Source organism: Helobdella robusta (genome assembly GCF_000326865.2).
Source record: "Helobdella robusta unplaced genomic scaffold HELROscaffold_46, whole genome shotgun sequence".
Classification (NCBI taxonomy): domain Eukaryota; kingdom Metazoa; phylum Annelida; class Clitellata; order Rhynchobdellida; family Glossiphoniidae; genus Helobdella; species Helobdella robusta.
In genome coordinates, this window is record NW_008705138.1 from 487,014 (window position 1) to 507,128 (window position 20,115).

Below are 20,115 nucleotides of genomic sequence, written 5' to 3' on the forward strand. Positions count from 1 at the left end.
AACAGATCAGTGCAGAGAGAAGCTCACTAAAAACAAAAGTGAACAAATGAATTCTCTCTATCGTATAGCAAAACAAGCAAAGCGTACGAAAAAAAAAACTTAGTTGATGCTTCATGTATCAAAAACGGTAAAAATGAGAGGGTTCTTGAACAAGATAAGATCAAGCTACAGTGGAGAGAATACTTTAACCGTCTGTTAAATGAAACAAATCCTATCGATGTCAAATTTGACGCTCCACCCATCAAAGGTCCGATTCCAAACATCATTTTAGAGAAGCTTACAGAAGCTCTGAAAGGTATGAAGGATGAAAAGGTAGCAGGGCTCTCTGAACTCACAAATGACATTATCAAAGAATTTATTACTGCAGGTATTCAAACGTTACTACAACTTTGCCGTGAAGTATAGAGAAATTGCTCAATGCCTACTGAATGAAACTATAGCGTAATAGTTCCGCTACACAAAGGCTAAAGTGATCCATTGAACTGTTCATCCTATCGGAGTATACGTCTGTTAGAACACTCTCTGAAAATTGTCGAAAAAATCATTGAGAGAAGATTAACGTCGTGCATCACAATCGGAAATTATCAATTTGGTTTCCTAGCGGGAAAATCAACCATTGATGGAATTCACATCCTTCGGCATCTGCAGGAGAAGTACCTCGCAAAGCATCAACAACTATTGATATCACACATTTTTGTAGACCTTGAAAAAGCACATCGTTTCAATATCAAGGGGATGTTCTGGATTGTACTGGAACAGCTGAAGCTGCCGTTCGAGCACGCATACGTGCAGCCTGGAATAAATGGCGTCTCCTTGCCTCTACATTGATGCGGCGTGACATCCCACTACCACTATGATCAAAACTTTATAAATATGTGATACGTCCGGTGTTGTTATATGGTGCAGAAACATGGCCAATGACAACCAAACTGGAACAACAACTTCAACGAATCTATATGATAATGCTCCGACGGATGCAACGAATTAGTCTGAAGGACCACATCAAATCTACCGAAATCCTGCGCCGTGCTAGTTTAGATGATATAAAGGACGAATGCCGGCAACACCGTCTGCTGTGGTTTTGTCATGTCAAACGAAGTGGAAACTGTGCCATAACTTCTCTTGCAGATGTTGAAGAACCTGGCATGCGTCCCAAAAGCCGTCCAAAAAAATCCTGGTTGCAAACAATTAAGAGCAAGACATGAAAGCGCTTAATTTAAATGAAATGGATACAACTGATCGTCTAATTTGGCGCAAAAAATTGATGGCAAAGAAAACAACGTCTTGCCTCGGGAAACTGGGTTTCTGGATTAAACAAAGATTGATTGATTAATTTAGACTACTAAAACCAAGCTGCAAATTTTATTCGCAATGAATAAAACTTCTAATTAAACTTTGAAAGGAAACTTAAGCCACAACCATAATCTTCTATTAAATTCAAATAAAACTAATATCAAGCTCTGACAAAACAAAGGCTACATAAAATTAAAAATTATTTCAAAGATGTCATCCATTCTTTGTACGATAAACCTCTATCTACTTTTATCATCAATGTTCATCTTTAGATCTTAATGTAAAATGATGAACTTGCTTGTAAAAGAGGTGGAAATTAACTTGATGACACCATGCTGATGTATAACGTTATAACGTGAAATGATTTGCTAATTGAGCTACAGTGGAAGGAAGTTTCTGGGATCAGGACCAACTCTTCAAGAACCGAGTCAAATCTCATTCAGTTAATATACGTAGTTCGTTTAACCGGAATGAAAGGTAGCCAAACAAACTTTTCTGAATAAACTTAAAATGGTTAATTTCGTCTGGTCCGACCACCAAATTGGACAAATGGTGTTGCAATCCAATGTGTTTAATGCGTTTCTTTTCAGCGTTTTACTCTTTACTACACCCATCAAGAAGACAAGGACTACTAAAAATTATACTATGTATGTTTATTCATTGAGACAATAACTGTCTCAATAAATCAAGGAGCAAATTAAAAAACATCTGTTACCGATATAACAAAGAAAAAATGTATGAAAAAGACTTCACAATAAAAAATTGAACTTGGTAGCAACCTGTAATTTTCGATAACTTCTGCAGTAGCCTTTTTCATCAATTCTTCCACGTTGATTTTTTTCGTATGGAATCTTGAAGCCAGGAGCTCTGAGAGCTGAGTGCGACCCGAGTGAGGCAGGCCCAGGATGATGATCTTGTAAATTGTACGGTTACTCAGTTTATAGATATATATTTGAAACATCTATTAGAAATGATATGAAAAAACATTTCCCCCTTCAAATTACGTTTTTAAAATATTCATCAGCAATAAAATATAAATGATTAAGAATGGCAATAAAACCAAAAAGAGTTTTTTTTTGCAAATTTTAACTGCAATTTGTTTAGAATAGAAAATATTGGCAAGCACCTTGCAAGGGGGTTGAGGGTTGGGTGACAGAAGGTACGTCCGCGGATTTTCTACAAAACTTCTTAATGCCTTTTCACTAGATAACGCGTACAATTTGTCGAGATACCTGCGTGCATGTTATCACGAGTTGCAGCAAGTGAACCATTGTTGTAAAATAATTCTTCACTAACGTTGGTTGGGAACAACAAAAACCATGAAACATGATAAAAAAGGAGTTTAATAATTTGAAATATGTAAACATTTGGCTTAAAAGGAAAGACAGTAAAAATAATTGAAACCCAGGATTAGGCGACAAATTTTTTTTGGCGACAAATTTGTTTTTCACTCTTGCATATAAAACGATAATTTTGAAACTAAAGTTTGATAAAATTTTAAAACTAGCAAATTGACTTAATGAAAAAAAAATTGGAAAAATAAACGTAAAATAGTTTGACAAAACAAGGTCAAAAATTGTTAGGCTAAAACGCAAATATCAATCTTAAACATCATTCAAAATCGTAAAGACAAATAATAAGATTGAAGCATCACCATATACAAGAACATTCAAAAATTTTAGTGAAAAAATAAACAAAGCGAATAAGTAACAATTATAAAGAGACATAAAATTTAGCAAATTTTACTAGAAACTTCTTAAAGTCTCAAACCTAAAATATGCTTATTTATACGTCAGTTACGTTTTGTTATGAAATCGTACCTGTTTGACGTGTGATGTGTGTGTACTTTGTATTTTTGTATTTTTATATTTTGTATTGTAGTAACCTGAAAAGCAGTAGCCATCAGACAGAACTATAAAATGTTTATTCATCAATTAAATTTAAATCCATTTTGTAAGTTTTTTCGGAATATGGAAAATGATTGAAAACTCTTCTGTATATAATAAAAAAATGTAAAGCTATAAATAATCAGACCTGACGGCATAATCTATTTTCCCAGGAATAAGTTCCCCTTTCAAAAGAGCCACAGGACAATAATGCCTCCATTTGCTTCTGCGCCACCTCCACCCTCCACCTTTGGCTAACAGATTTGTTAAAGGAAGCTCATCGAACAAATCTTCCTCATTTAACTGGCTCTTTTGTTCATTTGCTAATTCCAAATCCTCGGAGCTGCTGCTGTCATAAGGGGACGTTGTTTTATGTATCGGAGATGTTTCAGCTTTCTGGGCGGTGGTGTTCAAGTTCTCGTCCGCCTGTTTTTCTGTCGATCCTTCTTTTTCGGATATTAATTCTTCCGACCCAGCAGCAACAACCGAATTAGTTCTTGACAAAAACTGTTGATTTGGCGTTTCAATGTTCTCAGTTTCAGTTTTTTCAGGCCGAACTATATTTAGAATGTACATTATAAAAATTTTAAAATAATTCAAACGCTTTTTTCCAAAAAATAAACTTCAAACATTACAAAACAATTCAAAAATAATATTGAACAAACTAAAAATCGACAAAAAAATAATGTAAAGCTCCGGCTGCTATAGACTAAGACAGTGTATAAAAGCAGTTAATGCATTAAAAGTTTTCTGGATAAATTGCAAAAGTCGCATAAAGATTAATGTTTTTGAACATTTGGGTGAGGAGCATACCTTGGCATGCATTTATTAAAACTGATTTTAGTGGGTCATAATAAAAATTGAAGACAAGACAATGTCAGTGAAGAATATTACCAAAATAAAACATTTACAATATCTCCGATGCAAAAATCAAACCTTTGTCATCCGCTTCCTCCTCTACATTTCTATTAAATTCTTCAGATAAACTCTCTGAAATTTGTTAAAATTAGTAATCTAAACATCTAAATTTTATTTTTATAGGTAATTGAGCGTAATTAAAATAAAGGTTTGAGCAAAAGTTGAAATTACATCCATTGTAAATTTCTTTCGAATGTTTTAAATATTAAAATGAAGAAATGCTTAAAAACGCGTTTGTTATTGTGGGGTAAGCGCTGCATATGTAATACTTTATAAACCTCGTTCCAGATCATCATCAACTCGATATTTCTCCTTTACTTCTTCGTAATCCGGTTTCACATCACGTTCTTGTGCTTCCTTCAACAAAATCTTATCGAGAGGATACGTAAAAGGTTGTACGAGACACACAGGCCGAGCGTGGAAACACTTCAACCGCTCTAACACCTTTCATTTTCAAGATTGATTTTCGTTAACGATGTACAAATTCCAGTGAACAAATAAAAATAAATTTTTCCTTTCAACAATGAATTGGACTGACCTCTTTTATTAAGACACTGGTACTTTTGAGTGCATTGAGTTTGAACAAGTGCTGTTTGTTGATCTTCGATAGGTAAATCTATTAAAAAATTAGCCACTATCATCAAAGTGAAAAAATTATTAATAATAAATGAAAATAAATAAATAAAATAACATAATAATACTAATACATGTTTAGTGCATCTTAAAATTTTCATGAGAAACATTTTAAGAGCTACCACCCTAATTTACTTCAAACGTCCAGAACAGTATGGCGGAATGGGAGGATGGATTTGGCAATAAGGATGTTTAGGAAATTTAATAAAAATGCGTCAAATGATTTGGTTTGTTTATAGTGATCGTGATATGAAAATACGTAAATATGGTGTGGTCCTTGTCTGTCGGATTTTAAAAATTAGAGTTGCTAATTGAAACTGTTCAGAAAGGAATCTAGAAGTCAGTGCAGTTCTGGAAGGGAAACTGGAGAGAGGTTTTCTGAGTATGAGTTTGATGGTGTTGTTTTAAATAGTCTGCAGCTTTTTAAAAAAAGAACCGATTGCTTTATATAAAAATGAGTTGAAGTCAATCTTAATTAGACAACTACATAGAGTAGTTGCGACATCCTTTGCGAGCCTGTTAATGTGTTTTAAAGCGCAGGAACAGTAGTTAAAAAACGTTTAAATGATGACTATTAAATTTAGATATTAGTCCGAAATGAAAGCAAGTAATTGACGGAGTGTGTGATTGTTAACATGAAATCGTGCGGGTACATAAGAGCATCTTATGAAATGTTACAAATGTTTGTGGTTTTGATGTGTGCCGACAAGCTACGTCTCGCAATTGTGAGCTTTAAATATCACTGATGAATGTCGCTCACACGGCTTAATAAAACACGGAGATCATGTGTAAGATGAGTATCAACTGCATATTGAATAGGAAAAATGCTATGTTCGTTGAAAATGTCTTTATCTTATTATTTCTCTTATTATTATTTTAACTGACCTTATTGCACGTTTTGAAACAGAGGATCTTAATCTTATCTAGCACAAACTTTAACTTTAACAAACTTTGCATATTTAAAAACTTAATGATTATTTCATAATATTAGTTATTCTTTATTGAAAGCATAAGTAATAACATTAATTTTCTCGTAAATATATTCAATCTGATAATCTGTCGAATAACTTGTACAACTAAAATATAAAAAAAATTTAAGAAACTGTTCAAAGGAATAAATAAATGCATATAGATGCGAAAAAATCAGAGAATCTGTTGTAATCAGCAATGCCATTTGTCTCAAATGCTCAAAATAAGATCCAAAAAAGCTTCTCGTCAATTCGTGCAATAAACAAAATTTTCAACATCGAATCTTGTAAATGTTTTATACAATCATTCTGAACTCAATTTACTTTCAGCTAATACATTTTGTCTAACTTAGAAAAGAAAAAATGTCAATCAAACAAGCACTAACATTTAAATGAGGAGTTAATTCTTTATCATACAAATTCAATATTTCAGATCGTTTCTCTGGGAAATTTTGAGGCAGCTTGACTAATCGGTTCAGAATTGCGGGTGATAAGCCGGTTGTAAGTCGCTGAAGAAAGCAATTTTTAAAATAATTGAACATAATGTTTGTAATCATCAAAGTTGAAAAAATTATTAAAAAATTCATTGAATAATAAATAAACAACAAATTTCAAAAACAATTTTAATGCAACATGAAAATTTGAAAATAAATAAGAAATACCATTAAATAATAAATCGGCCAAGTAACCTGATAGAAAGCTTTTAACTGTTTATCTAATTGTCGTTTACTTATCCTTGCTTTTCTGGCTAATTTGGCTTCTTCGTCCTCATCAGATGATTCTTCTTCATCATCCTCATCTTCTTCTTCTTCATTTTGTTCATCTTCTTCTTCTACCTTTTCACTATCTTCAACATTTTCTTTTGACTGTACTGCTTTCTCGTCTTCGTCATCCACATTTTTTTCGTCATCATCATCGTCACCTCCAATTTTGTTTAATTTTCGCATTTTTTCCATTTCTAACTTTTTTTGAATAAGTTCAAATTCTTGTTTTGTCATTTCTGGTTGTATTTTTACCTGTTTCAATGCTTTATTCAGATGTTCTTGACGCTGTCCAGAATATAAAAAATTTTAATTTCACAATTTTCACTAGCAATCTCAGCAGCATTGTCCCTTTTCAATTATGCAAACTTTATTACCAAAAATCTTTATAAATTTCTCCTATATATAAGAAGTAAAAAAATATTTGCTAAAATCAATGCATCATCAAACACAATAATATAATTCTGTCAATCGTAATAGTTACTGTTAAAAAAATAACAAGACTACGTTAATAAAAGTTCTAGAAAAGTTGTGATACACGATACACCTACCATTTAATAATAATAACAAATCACAAAACAACTAAAAAAAATGATCCTTTATTAAACAAAGTGTGGGAACTAAAGTTTTGGACAACAAAAGTCGCTGTCTTTAAATTGTGTCTGAAATATGTGTTCAAAACTTCACTGAAATATTTGAAATGACAGAACGTAACTAGGATAAAATATGTCAACAAAAATGAGTAAAAAGAAACAAAAATATCTCAATATCTCAATCCTAAAAATGATTACGAAAAACAGAACCAAACTGGTCCAACAATCCCTTAAATGGATATAATTAACCTCTTTTTCGAAATTCTCATCATAATCCTGTTTTCTATAAACAGAGCCGGTTAGCGGATCAAATTTTAGTGATGTCTTTTCAACCAGCACATCTTCAGAATCCATCTGATAAATTTGAAAATTATTCATTCATTTCATCACATGTATACCAACGACTTTCAAGATCGAGCTTTTTTAGATACATGCATCTGTATATTTATACACGGAGACGAACGGAAGCACTCATATATAAATAATTTATATATATATAAAACGATGTGTGGAAACAATTTCCTTTGAAACAAAACCATCTCCAAAAACTAATATTTAAATAAAATGTTAATGTCGACTGACTAACTTCCAACAAAATGACAAAATCTGGTTGAGGGTAAAGATTGTAGATGAGGTCCATCTGATGCTGAAAGGTCATGGTACTGGTGCTTAACGAGGGTACTTCTGACAACACATAGCCTTATTTTTAAGTAGACAATTAGAGCCATATTTAAAAGTGTGAATATCAGCTTGATATTTTGTTAAAAATACTGTTTAAACCTCTATAGAAAAAACTGATCATTTAATATTAACTGAATGACACCTCTGTGCAAGACGGCGTTACTTTTCAATTTCTTTTGAATCAGCGTTAAAACCAGATCATCTTTAATTACATTGTCGCCAGTTTGTGCTGTGTAAACATCAGCGTGTACCTGCTTATCTGCTTTTATGTGCTCCGTGCATAATTCCAAAACTGTGGTAAAAAATTTATGAAATTTAATTTTAACTACACAATCTACATTACCTTAAAATCTATATAATTTGAAAATTTTAAGAACTAGAATAAGTTATCGAATTAAATAATCTATAATCTAGCCATTAATATTAATGCAGTTCCATTCTTTTGCAATCTCTTTTGCCAATGCTTTCTTTCCTGTTCCCGGTTTGCCTAAAATTAAAAAACTTGTAGGCTTCGAGTTTATATATTCGTGCTCTGCCTTGAAAAGTTTGCAAAATAATTTTATTACAGCTATCAATTTAATATAAATTATCAATTTTTAATTATTTTCAATTTTTAGTAAAACATTACATAAATGCCCATAATAATATTATGGACACCAGTAACAAATAAATTTGCTTAAACTTTTTTTATTATATCTATATATATAAACACAATTAAATGGGTGAAAATTGTCGATCTGCTTATACAAAGACACAAGGAGTGAACATCCAAAGATGGAATAGCAAACGTCAATACTACTATTCTACCAATACTACTATGTTGTGTTGATCACCGAAATAGCGATATTCGACCTTCTATGAAATCATAGATGACTTCTAAGTCTAAAATCTGATGTGTATAGTTTAGCACAATGGGAGCATCGAGGACCAGTTGGTTTCAATTCTCTTGATGTTGCCGCATGACGGATAACCGACGCCTGTAGATAAAGAGTCCAGGACCCACTACCGTAAACCAGTGCAGTAATGCAAAAAGCTTTGTACATAGCAATCTTAGTCATCCATGTAGACGGATCTTTCGCTATTTTTTCAAGTCCAGCCGCGTTGATGTTACATTTCTGAAGTACGCTTTATACTTGATCCCCGAATCGCTTCTATGCCGACCGACTGAACGACAGCCATTTGATAGTTTGCTACGAGGTAGACGAGACACCGCCATTCTGATAACATGACCTATCTCACGCAGCTGTTGTTGTAACAATAGATATTCATCCTAAAATATCTGTGAATGGTATTGTGTGCTACCATCTTATTTCAAGAATGCTGCGAAGCCAGCGAACATGGAAGGCCTCGAGGGCCTTGATGTGTCGACGATAAAGAGTCCAGGACTCACTACCGTAAACCAGTGCAGTAATGCAAAAAGCTTTGTCATCACGGTAAGATAGTAATTTAAAAAGACGCGACTCTTCAGTCTGCAAAATGCAGCCGACGCTACCCTAATACGATGCTCAATTTCACGATCCAGACAGCAGTCAGTACTGAGCATACTATCAAGATACATGAATTCCTGCGAATCATTAAAAGCATCTCTATGAACTACGAAAGATGTAATTGGTTTGTTTTGATTTGTAGCAAGGGAGAGTACCTCGGTTTTTGCAGTGTTGACAACAAGTTATGCACAACTATAGGCACACGACAAGACTTTAAGACTATTTTGGAGAGCGGAGATGGTGTTGGCAGGAAAGGCAGCATCGTCAGCGTATTGAAATTCGAAAATCCTCACGTGTGAAACTTTGCTTTCCGCCATGAGTCGTTTTATGTTAAAGAGGCTGCCGTCGAGACGGTAATGAAACGGGTTGCCTGCGTCAGACAGAAAACCAGGGCAAATATTCGAGAACAAGTTATTTACTTAGACTCCACCTGATTGTCTCACGAGGCATCTGTCAAAAGTCTTTTCCAAGTCCATAAAACATGGAACAGTCGCTTTGCTTTGTCAAATATTTTTCCTGTAGTGCACAAATGATATAGATAGCATCAATGGTGGATCTCCCTGCCATGAAGCCGTACTGGTAACCACCTATTGAAAAGAACGACAGCAGTCTTCTCTCAATGACTTTTCCAATAACTTTCAGGGGATGTTCCAAAAGACATATACCCCGATATGAGTAGTAATTCAGTGGATCTCCTTTTTCTTTATATATCGGTACAGATGTGCTGCTGTTTTATTCCACTGGTAGTATCGATTTACTCTACATCTCTCGACAGATGTGTAAGAAGGTTCTAAAGCCTGCTCCACTAGATGCCTTGATGATATCATTTATAAGTCCAGTCGGACCAGCCGCTTTAATCCCTTTCATTGCTCCTCAGCTGTGATGCCCTGTGATGCCCTGATTCGGTCCTTCCATCGATAGGGTTTGTTTCATTCATAAGGTGATTGAAGTAATTCTGTAAGGTTATTATGGTGCCTTTATTATTTTTATGCATGTGGCACCAACTATATCTTTTTTCAATCTTTTGGCCTGATTTGCTATTTGGTAGAATAGCCGAATTTTTTCGCCTTTACTTCCAGTCAGCCATGCCTTGCATTGATTTGCTCGAGCTATTGCAACCTGACTTTTCGCTTTTGTGTTCTTTGCTCGGTATGCCTTTCGATCTTCATCAGTCTTCGTCTTCAGCCATTATTTGAAAGCTGCTTTCTTACTGGCAATAGCATTTTGCACCATCTCGTTTCACTACCAAGTTTCGCGGTTGTGCTGGCATTTTGGTTCAGATTTTTCATATACAGCTATTGCAGCATTCACTAGGGTGTCCTGAAAAAATTTCCAGGTTATGTCTACCTTTTTCAGACAATCCAGCTGTGCCGATACAAACTCCTCGAATTTTTTTCTGAACACGGGGTTCTTCAGTTTCCATGTCTTTATTCTAGCTGGCATTCGATCAGTCATAGGGCGTGATCGTTCCATGATTATTTCGGCCACCAGCAATCGATGTTTAGGGATGCATGCTTCGCCTAGAATATCTTTGATATTCCTGAATAGTCATCTGTGTTGTTGTCTGACGACAATAAAGTTAATTTATTAGCTTGACATCCCGCTTTTATATGTAATCAAATGTTCTGCTCATTCTAGAACTAAGTGTTCAACAGGGAGAGTTCATGGCTTTCAGCAAGTTCCAGAATTCGCACATCGTCTTCGTTTCGAGACCCGTAGCCAAAGGCTTCATGGACACCGTGGAACCATTTGCTTTAACTCTAACATGGCCATAAGGACGCTATATATCAATGGTATTTCTGATGATGGTGTTTTCCTGACGGCATCTAAGAGTGTGTTCCAGAAGTCATTTTTGGCGTCTTTAGATTTACCGGTGTGTTATGCATATGCAGAAAAAGCAGTCAGAACCTGTTTTTCCATTCTCAGTTTAATAAGCCCTAGGCGTGAGCTGATTCAAGTCACCTCCAGTGCATTTTGTGCCAGTGATTCCCGTATGAAGATTCCCACTCTATTTTGGACTGTCTTTTGGCCATTCCAGAACAACTTGTAACTCCCAATGAGAGACACCATTTAATTTCCATCTTATTTCCTGCAGAAAACCGATGTCCACCCTTCGCCTTTCCAGCATTTCGACGATCTCCATGGAACGTCCAGTAAGCGATCCAGTATTTAAAGTGCCAAGTCTGATATTCCAGGGAGGACGCCAGATTTTCCGCAACAACTGTTTCGTACTTCCTAGATATTTCACCTCTTGACCATTTAAGGTCTTCCAGAGAATAGGGTATTTTTTTCTTTTTTTGTGATGATGTGAAAGATGTGTGGGTCAAAAAATTTTTATATTTAGAATTGCCCAATTCCTAACCACAACCACCAGTTAAAAGCAGTGAGCCTAACCTTTTTGCTGGAAGCACACGAGGCAGCGCGGTTGCAGTTTATCCCAAGAGAGCAAGCACTGTTGTAAGCAGTACACCTAGCCTTTGGGTCAAAGGTCCCTGTTCCACAAGGCAGTGGATTTAGAATAGAAGGTCATCCGCTGTTGGAGCCATTGTCCTAGGATCCTCCGCCTCTTTTCCCGTTTTCTTCTTTCTTCTGGTACAATTGGTTCGCGGTATCTTATTGCGATCTTAGAAGGTCTCCCTGCCCAGGACTTTCCCCTATCCACCACCTCGAGACGCGCCACATAGCCAGTGCACCCCAGCATGAAAATGACTATGTAAATATTTATAAAAGTTAATAAGAGTAATTTTTTGTGGATGTGATTTTAATTTATCTTTACTTTTATTTAATCAATCTCTTTCAAATTAAAAATAAGTTATTTGCTTAGCATTCACTATAATATAAAGAGGCCACACCTTATGTTTGGAACCACATAACATTTTGTAATTCAATTCTGCATTTGTGTGAAGTTTTTTTTTAAATTGACAGCATATACACAAGCTGGAAAATCTTGTCACAATTTCATAATTAATTAAATAGACTTGTTCTTATAATGTCTCATTGTTTCATAATCAGTTATTGTCTTAATACTTTTGTAGATTTTAATAGGCAATGTATTAATATTAATTATTAATGTAGTCAAGAAGATAAAATTCCGTCCAAACTTTTCTTACTAAATAATTATCTGGCGACAAATTCTCTAATCCTAATGACAATGAATGAAGTTTTCAATCAGGGTAGTAAATCTCAAAATAGAATGAGTTTTCAATTTATTTCATTACCGGTTTTACATTGATTAAGAACACTCAACAATTATTAATATTAAATTAATTAGATTAACATTAAACATTAAATTATTAAATAAGTTAATTAAAATATAAAATCCTCACATCATCTTCATTATAGTAATCGTAGTTTATCGTGCTCTTCTTTTCAACCATATTACTCAGATTTTCACACCTTCAGTCTCTAATAAAACACCATTCTCCTGTATCTGTATAAAAAAAGCATTCAATAATCATTTTCAAACCTTCAGTTTGAAATGCGTCACCATGGAAACGATATGTCACGTTCAAAATCCGACACGACTTTTCTGATTTGAAATTCGTAGAGCGCGGGATTCAACGGTTTTATTCGTCAAAATGTTCGTGCCGTTTTGGGTGATTTAAAAAAAATATTTAAACCTTTTATTATTTCATTTACTTTAAATATTTTAAACTCTCAAAATTTATTTTATTTAAAAAAATAACAATGTTACTTGACATCTAATACAAATGTTTTTTGAATGTTCTGGTGAATAGATTATAAATACTTAAACGTACAAAAAGTGCACGAATTTAAATACTTGACTTCTTAATTATTTTAGTAAATATAAATATCCATTTAATTTTATTTATATAGTGTTTAGACTATCAAAAATACAATATTTATAAAGATTACTGCGTTCTCGGCATTATTCAACTTGTAATTGAGTTTCTCAATTTTTCTAACGAGACTTTTATTATCTTGGTGAGGTTTATTAAGGTTAAATATTTGAATTTCAAAACTTTCAATATTTGACATTTAATAACGTTATTACTACAGAAAAGTTCTTTTCGGCATCAACTGCCATCATCTGTGTAGTTATATAGTATTGTTCTGTATTTGTGTCTTTATTTTCACAGCGACTTTGATTGTAACTTAATTAGAATTAAAGTTAATCATGTGTTTCTTTGTTGGAAGAATATTGGTATTATTTAGTTGAATATCTATTGATGGTTTACGTTTATTGATGAAAATTGACTCTGCTATCTTCAATTTGAAGTATTCTCTGTTGTAATATTTGACAAACTGAAGGAAATTATTGACGCAAACCCAGCTAAAACTACTCGAGAAGTTGCCGATGAACTCAAGGTTGATAAATTGCTTTGGTGTTATTGTCTAAAATTTCCCTTGTTATAATAGTGTTGTGTTGTTCCATTAGGTGGTCTTTTATTGCTCCATGTTGCTTATGCATAGTGAGTCTTCTCGTTAATGTTGTTGCAGTCATTAGTCAGTAGTAATTTATATACAACGTATGCACTAACATAAACAAAAAAAATGCATAATGCACAAATCACCTCAATAAATCACCTCAATTAATCACCTCAATAAAAAAAATCGATCAAAATGTAAAGGTATACAAACTGACACCATTTAACACATGATGGTCCGTATTTGCAGCTGTATACAGAAAGCGGACAACATAGAACAAAAGGAGATAGAGTAAAAATGGTAAAATAAACCTTGCATCGAAGACATAATTTCAACATAACACCAACCGTTCTTTGAACATTTTATTTTATTATAAATAAACAAATACACTTATTTTTCAATTATCTGTGTATTTTCAATATTTATTTGTAGTATTTAAAATATATACAATTATTTTTTATAATAGGCAGTAAAATGTCAGGTGCCAAAAAATAAATATTAATCATCCGGAATGTTTATTGAAAATATTGAAGTTCTACAATTTTTAAAAGTTTCTCGTGAAAGAACGAATATTCTAAACATAAATGCATGAAACATTTCATTTGACTAACTTCAGTTTCGTTAACTGTTGTTCGTTAACTAGGTTCAAGAAGAATAGTAAGTACATTTTGATCAACTTGTATTATTTGGATTTGAAATTTGGGTGTTAAAAACTCTTTATATGAAGTTATAACGATGAATTAAAATAAATTAAAATATAAAACAATAAAAATTATTGAGAAAATGTGAATGTGAATTTGAAAAAAAACAATCATGGATATAAAATTAATTATATATGGATTCAATAACCTAAAGAGCAATATATGAGCCATGTTCCGAAAAATATAAAAATGAACCGGTTAAATTTGAAATCATGAAAGATTCCAAATCATAAAACAACGAAATAACAACAAATAACACCAATGAACAGTGCCATCTATGAACTTCTTCAGATCCAGCTCAATTGCATACAGCACCGTAAACCATCCAAAATATCTCTTGGATGCATTTTAACTGGTGATGTTAGCATTTGAACTCTGACAAAAAACAAAACCACACGTTAAAAACTACATCAAAAAATAGCATTGACTATTAAAATTTGTAGCCGATCGACATTATATTCCTAAAAAATCACACATGAAGTAACAATTTTAAATTAAACAAACTTAGATCTATTTGAATGTATTTGTTTATCGAAGAAAGCATCTGGCGGTGCGATGGTGTAATGAATAGGGTGCCTGACATTGTTGATGCAGTGTCCGAGTTCGATTATGAAATGATCCCTGCCTATCACAATTGAAAGTGTGTGATGTGTTGATTCATGTGTCACTGTGTGCTTGCTGTGGTAACTTCTAAGGAACATCAACGAGAGAATAATAATAATAAATAATTTGTTAGCCTGGTAAGTTGAAAATGATTAAAAAACCAATTCAAAACAAAATTTGAATGTCAGAAGAAAAGGAAAAAGCAAGGCAAACGTCGTAGAGATGTGACCATCAAGCCAGATTTAGATTACACTTAAATTCTTCATCTTTTATTAGATTTAGATGGGCGATATCAATATGTCTAGCTAACAAAGTTCAAACAACTCAGCAATGAATTAAAATAATCACATTTCAACAAATTCTGATAAAGAATTTAAGTGTAATGGTGTAATGTAACGGTTGTATGATCCACTAGCTCTAAGTGTAATCGTAGCACAATTTAAGAATTACAAAAAGCGTAGAGCATAGAAAATCACAACATATTGCATAATTAAATATTATTGGAATTTATAAACTGTCCAAGTTATTGAAAGTTAAATTTAATTAAATGCGAAATACTTACAAGAAAATAATGATAAAATTAATAGATCGCATGATTTTTTACTGGTCAAATCGTAAGTCCTTCTCAAAAGCACAATAATAAAACAAACGAAAAAATATGAAAATATTAATCAAACATCACGCTCTGTCTGATTTAAACACAAACACACACACACACACATGTATTTCAAAATAAACATTGGCACATCAGACGACAACAAAATGATGGATAAAAACATCCAGGCAAAATATCGATGGCTGAAGTGTCACAGGACTAAACGTCACGTGAAACAGGGCAGACATTATATGAGACAGTACCAGCCAGACATCAGACGAGACGGTACAAACAGGACATCTGACGAGAGGTTTACGGCAGACAACAGACAGTACATGCCAGACATCAGACGAGACGGTACAAGCCAGACATCAGACGAGACAGTTCACGGCAGACAACAGACGAGACAGTACATGCCAGACATCAGACGAGACGGTACAAGCCAGACATCAGACGAGACAGTTCACGGCAGATAACAGACGAGACAGTTCATGCCAGACATCACGTGAGACTGTACATGCCAGACATCATATGGCAGGTAGTTGGCAGACATCATGTGAGACTGTACTTGGCAGAGACAGGCGGCAATGGAGGTCTATTGTTGCCATCAATGGATTTGCATGTAGTGATCTTTGCTGGCTTTTCAGGAACCGCGGGATTGTTCTTGCCTGCGTTCGACGACAGAGTGACTTGTTTGGAGAGTTGTGGTCGTTGTGACGTCGGCGGTTTAGTGGTAATAGAAGCGCTGGCGATAGTTGGCAATGCGTTGTGAATGGCCGTGTTAAGAGCTTGCGTCGTAACTGCACTGTGATCTGTTGCAGTTGGTTTGGCAGGTGTGGATGGTTTAATTGGTGGTTGGGGTGGCGGCACTGATGGCTTGATAAAAACGGTAGTTTTAGCAGAGTGTGACTTAACGAATGGCTTGCTGCAGGGTGATATCGTCGGTGCACTGTTTGGTGTCTTGCAAGATGACGACGATGATGGTGGCATTGAAGACTGCCCATTGATAACAAACTTCTTACTAAGATCAGATTTTAAATTTGAACTGGACGATGAGCTCTCATTGATTGAAGGTATGAAAAGGTTTGATTTGTTCTTCAACAAAGGTGGTGATGAAGATGTCAGTGAAGACGTTGTCGATGATGAATTTAAAACTGAAGGTGGTGTTGAATTTTGAGCACCCAGTGTCCGCGATTTTGAGGCATTTTTTATTTTTGCAGGTTTGTTGCTTTTCGACTGAGAGACAGTTGATGCAGTTGAAGAAGCAGATGGCTTCGCGATGACGTTTATAGATTTCATTTTGGAGGGTTTCAATGCATTTGCGGTCTGGGATTTCGTTTTTGGGTCACTTGCAGATTGACTCGCACCAGATGAACCTGTCAGGTGGGAACAGCATGATGGATAACTATATCGACGTCATATAGAATGGCCATAGTAGGTTGGTGAGGTACAAAAGGTATGAAAACTGATATTTTGGCGGTACTGATTATGTTAGGAATCATTATTACATATCATCGATGCATCAACATCACATCATCGTCCCAACCACAGCAACATAATCCTATCACCGCATCATCGTTATCGTCACCCCATCAACATCTTCTTCAATATCACATTATCACAATATCAACATAAGACAATCATGACACCAACATCAGACCATCATGACACCGACATCAGACCCTCATGACACCAACATCTTCACAACCTGAATTAATATCACAGGGTTGCGTCAAGTTGTCAAGCATGGAATGTATTTCTTTGAAGGTCGGTCGTTTCTCGGCTTCCCACTGCCAGCCTGATCGCAAGTGTTCTCATCATTACAATACAATCCTCACCATCGTTGTTTTCATCACAAAAATCGCTCTCTATCGTTACTATTAGCCACAAAATACCATCACATCCCCATGACATCACCATCACATCCCCATGACATCACCATCACATCCCCATGACATCACCATCACATCCCCATGACATCACCATCACATCCCCATGACATCACCATGACATCACCATCACATCCCCATCACATCACCATCACATCCCCATCACATCACCATCACAATCACAACAGCATTATCATCATATCAACTTTACGACGACAGGATTATCACCAGCACAACACGACAATCAATTATTTACATTACCACCATCGTCATGTAAACATTCTTTGAAGTATGTGAGTATGTTGCAGTCAGAAAAAATGGTGAAAGATATCTAAATGACAAGACGTAACTTTGTTAGAGTTGCCACCAATCATTGAGATCATTTCAACAAACAAGCTCAAAATATAACTTGAACAACTGCTATTGATGACAACTGAATAACAATGAGTAACAAATAAAACAACGAACATTTGTTAAATGTACCTGAGCAATGAACAACAATCACAATGAAACAATCATTAGCAGCAAACGAACATTTCCTCATCAGCTGGTAAACATTCTGTGGGCAGTTCCTGGGACAGTCCATGCGCTGTCCAGTCTCCAGGAACGAGTACACGTCGGCGATGCTGACGTCCGGGTAGGGGGGCTCTCCATGCGTCACTAGTTCGTACAACAAGACGCCGAATGCTACAGATGGTAGTTAGCATAAGGATGACGTTTGCGTTATGAAAATGCTTGAGGTGAAGTTTTGGACGAAGCCTTTCGTGTTTCCGATGAGTTAATAACAGTTCTCAAATATTTAAGAAGACACGCGATCCAAGTAAATTAATTTTAACTCACCCCAAACATCAGATTTAGTTGAAAACTGACTGTAGGCTAGCCCTTCAGGGGCCGTCCATTTGATGGGGAACTTCGATCCAATCTGCGCCGTGTACGTCTCCTCACGAACCAGTCGAGCCAGACCGAAGTCTGCCACCTTAACTAAGTGGTTCTCACCAACCAAACAATTTCTGGCTGCCAAGTCCCTGAAAGTTGTGTGTTTCAGTTGTGTGTTTGTCAGCATGATGTTTGTAATTGAATAAAATTGAATAAACAAACATTAACAAAAATAAAATAAACAAACATTGAACCAACCTATGAATAGAATTCTTCGATTCCAAGTACATCATAGCCGAAGCAATCTGTATGAAAACAATATCAAATAAAAATAATGACTGATATAAAAATACTAAAAATACTTTAAATAATAAAATAATAACAAATAAATTAAAAAAAATATCTTGACAAGCACCTGAGTAGCCATGTAGAGGAGGGTGGTTGGTTCAAGATCATCTCGAGGGGTGCTTCGTAAATAATCCAACAAGTTGCCATTGACCATAAACTCGGTGACGATGTACATGGGCGGTTCCTTGCTGCACACTCCTAAAATGATTGGATCTTTCAAAATCATATGAAAATCCAACTAATCTATCAAACATTCACAGAAACACCGATGGGCAATGCATAGATATTATATGAACAATGGCTGGCGAAAGGACGAAAATGTACATGAACAAACCAATAAGCTGCAAGAGATTGGGATGCTTCATGCGTTTCATGATGCCAACTTCTTTCACGAAATCTTCCGCTGATGCGGTTTCTTCCTGAAGATAATCATGCTACAATATGGTATTACATTCCTTCCATTTTTTAAACATCAGATAACCAACGGTAATCCATCCAAGACAATTCATGATAGTTTATTACAGCAATGAATAAATATCACACCATGAGAACAATTATTGATAATTTATGATAATTTGAATCAATATCATATCATATTTAATTCATGCCCACTTGATACTAAAATGCTGATGTTAATGTTTTTGCAAACCTATAGTTAATTATTAGAACACAGAACGATGAAGTTTACAAAACTGAAAAAAAAATCATTACACTCGATCGAAGTAGCAGGAGCAAAAACAGCGAAACCACAGACAAATATCGATAAAATAATTTTACAGTTAAACAGATAGAAGCCGTAAATACTTAAACAGTTACAAATACTTAAACTTGGGGTTTTGCATTACCTTAAGTGTTTTGACTGCCACTTTCATTCGGTAGGGTACCCAGTAGCCCTCGTACACATCCCCGTACTGCCCACAGCCCAGTATGCCGAGCATCTGAATCTCGACCCGATCGATCTCCCACTTGTCCGATTGGTTGGGACAGACCTCGTATATGGTGGGCTTGTTCTTGCGGGAGACTGGGTACTGCAGGGAGCAGACCAAACCGCAGGCTGATTTGGAGTGAAAGTGTACAAGCTCAGGGATCGTGGTGAAGGATTTGTCCGCCATTATGAAATACTGTCGTGGTGTGTGTAATCAAGTTTGTGTCCAGTCCACATGTGAATGAATGATTGATTATATGTACATAATGCTCGTGTGTAACTAAATTGCTTCGGAGAGCTCCCATTAGACCTATGAAAATAATATCAAGTAATATATGAACAATTAAAGGAAAAGGTGGAAATAGAGACAGAACATAAAAATGCATAAATATATCATTAACCAATTGAAGAACAAAACATAAAGCAAAATTAATGACAGTTAATGACATCTGCCAGCAAGAGAGATGAGCCTGCCTGTAGTTGTCAGAATGAATAGAAACATTGCAAGCACTTAATGATACGACAGTGAAGTAATATCGTTGGAGTTGCCTTCGTTTTTAAAACATCCA

The 20,115-nt window shown here is 35.0% G+C and overlaps 4 protein-coding genes across 4 annotated transcripts; 1 reads left to right on the plus strand and 3 right to left on the minus strand.

The window, feature by feature from the left end:
- Positions 1-3,311: 3,311 nt before the first annotated feature.
- On the minus strand, positions 3,312-8,791 carry HELRODRAFT_178145 (hypothetical protein; the record flags this gene model as incomplete). Its single annotated transcript, XM_009026285.1, has 11 exons — positions 3,312-3,736; positions 4,116-4,169; positions 4,376-4,541; positions 4,636-4,713; positions 5,616-5,696; positions 6,085-6,207; positions 6,388-6,747; positions 7,302-7,406; positions 7,639-7,751; positions 7,876-8,025; positions 8,608-8,791. The coding sequence occupies 11 exons, from the start codon at positions 8,789-8,791 to the stop codon at positions 3,312-3,314; spliced, it is 1,839 nt and encodes a 612-aa protein (XP_009024533.1).
- A 2,077-nt stretch (positions 8,792-10,868) lies between these two features.
- On the minus strand, positions 10,869-12,597 carry HELRODRAFT_178146 (hypothetical protein; the record flags this gene model as incomplete). The annotated part of the gene is made up of 5 exons (XM_009026286.1): positions 10,869-10,980; positions 11,183-11,511; positions 11,615-11,712; positions 11,869-11,929; positions 12,547-12,597. 5 exons carry the CDS (start codon positions 12,595-12,597, stop codon positions 10,869-10,871), a joined length of 651 nt encoding a protein of 216 aa, XP_009024534.1.
- Positions 12,598-15,633: 3,036 nt separating this feature from the next.
- On the plus strand, positions 15,634-16,280 carry HELRODRAFT_178147 (hypothetical protein; the record flags this gene model as incomplete). Its single annotated transcript, XM_009026287.1, has 2 exons — positions 15,634-15,865; positions 15,955-16,280. 2 exons carry the CDS (start codon positions 15,634-15,636, stop codon positions 16,278-16,280), a joined length of 558 nt encoding a protein of 185 aa, XP_009024535.1.
- A 538-nt stretch (positions 16,281-16,818) lies between these two features.
- Positions 16,819-19,559, minus strand: HELRODRAFT_178148 (hypothetical protein; the record flags this gene model as incomplete). Its single annotated transcript, XM_009026288.1, has 8 exons — positions 16,819-16,884; positions 17,191-17,306; positions 17,932-18,084; positions 18,238-18,422; positions 18,532-18,578; positions 18,689-18,834; positions 18,956-19,055; positions 19,467-19,559. 8 exons carry the CDS (start codon positions 19,557-19,559, stop codon positions 16,819-16,821), a joined length of 906 nt encoding a protein of 301 aa, XP_009024536.1.
- Positions 19,560-20,115: the final 556 nt, after the last annotated feature.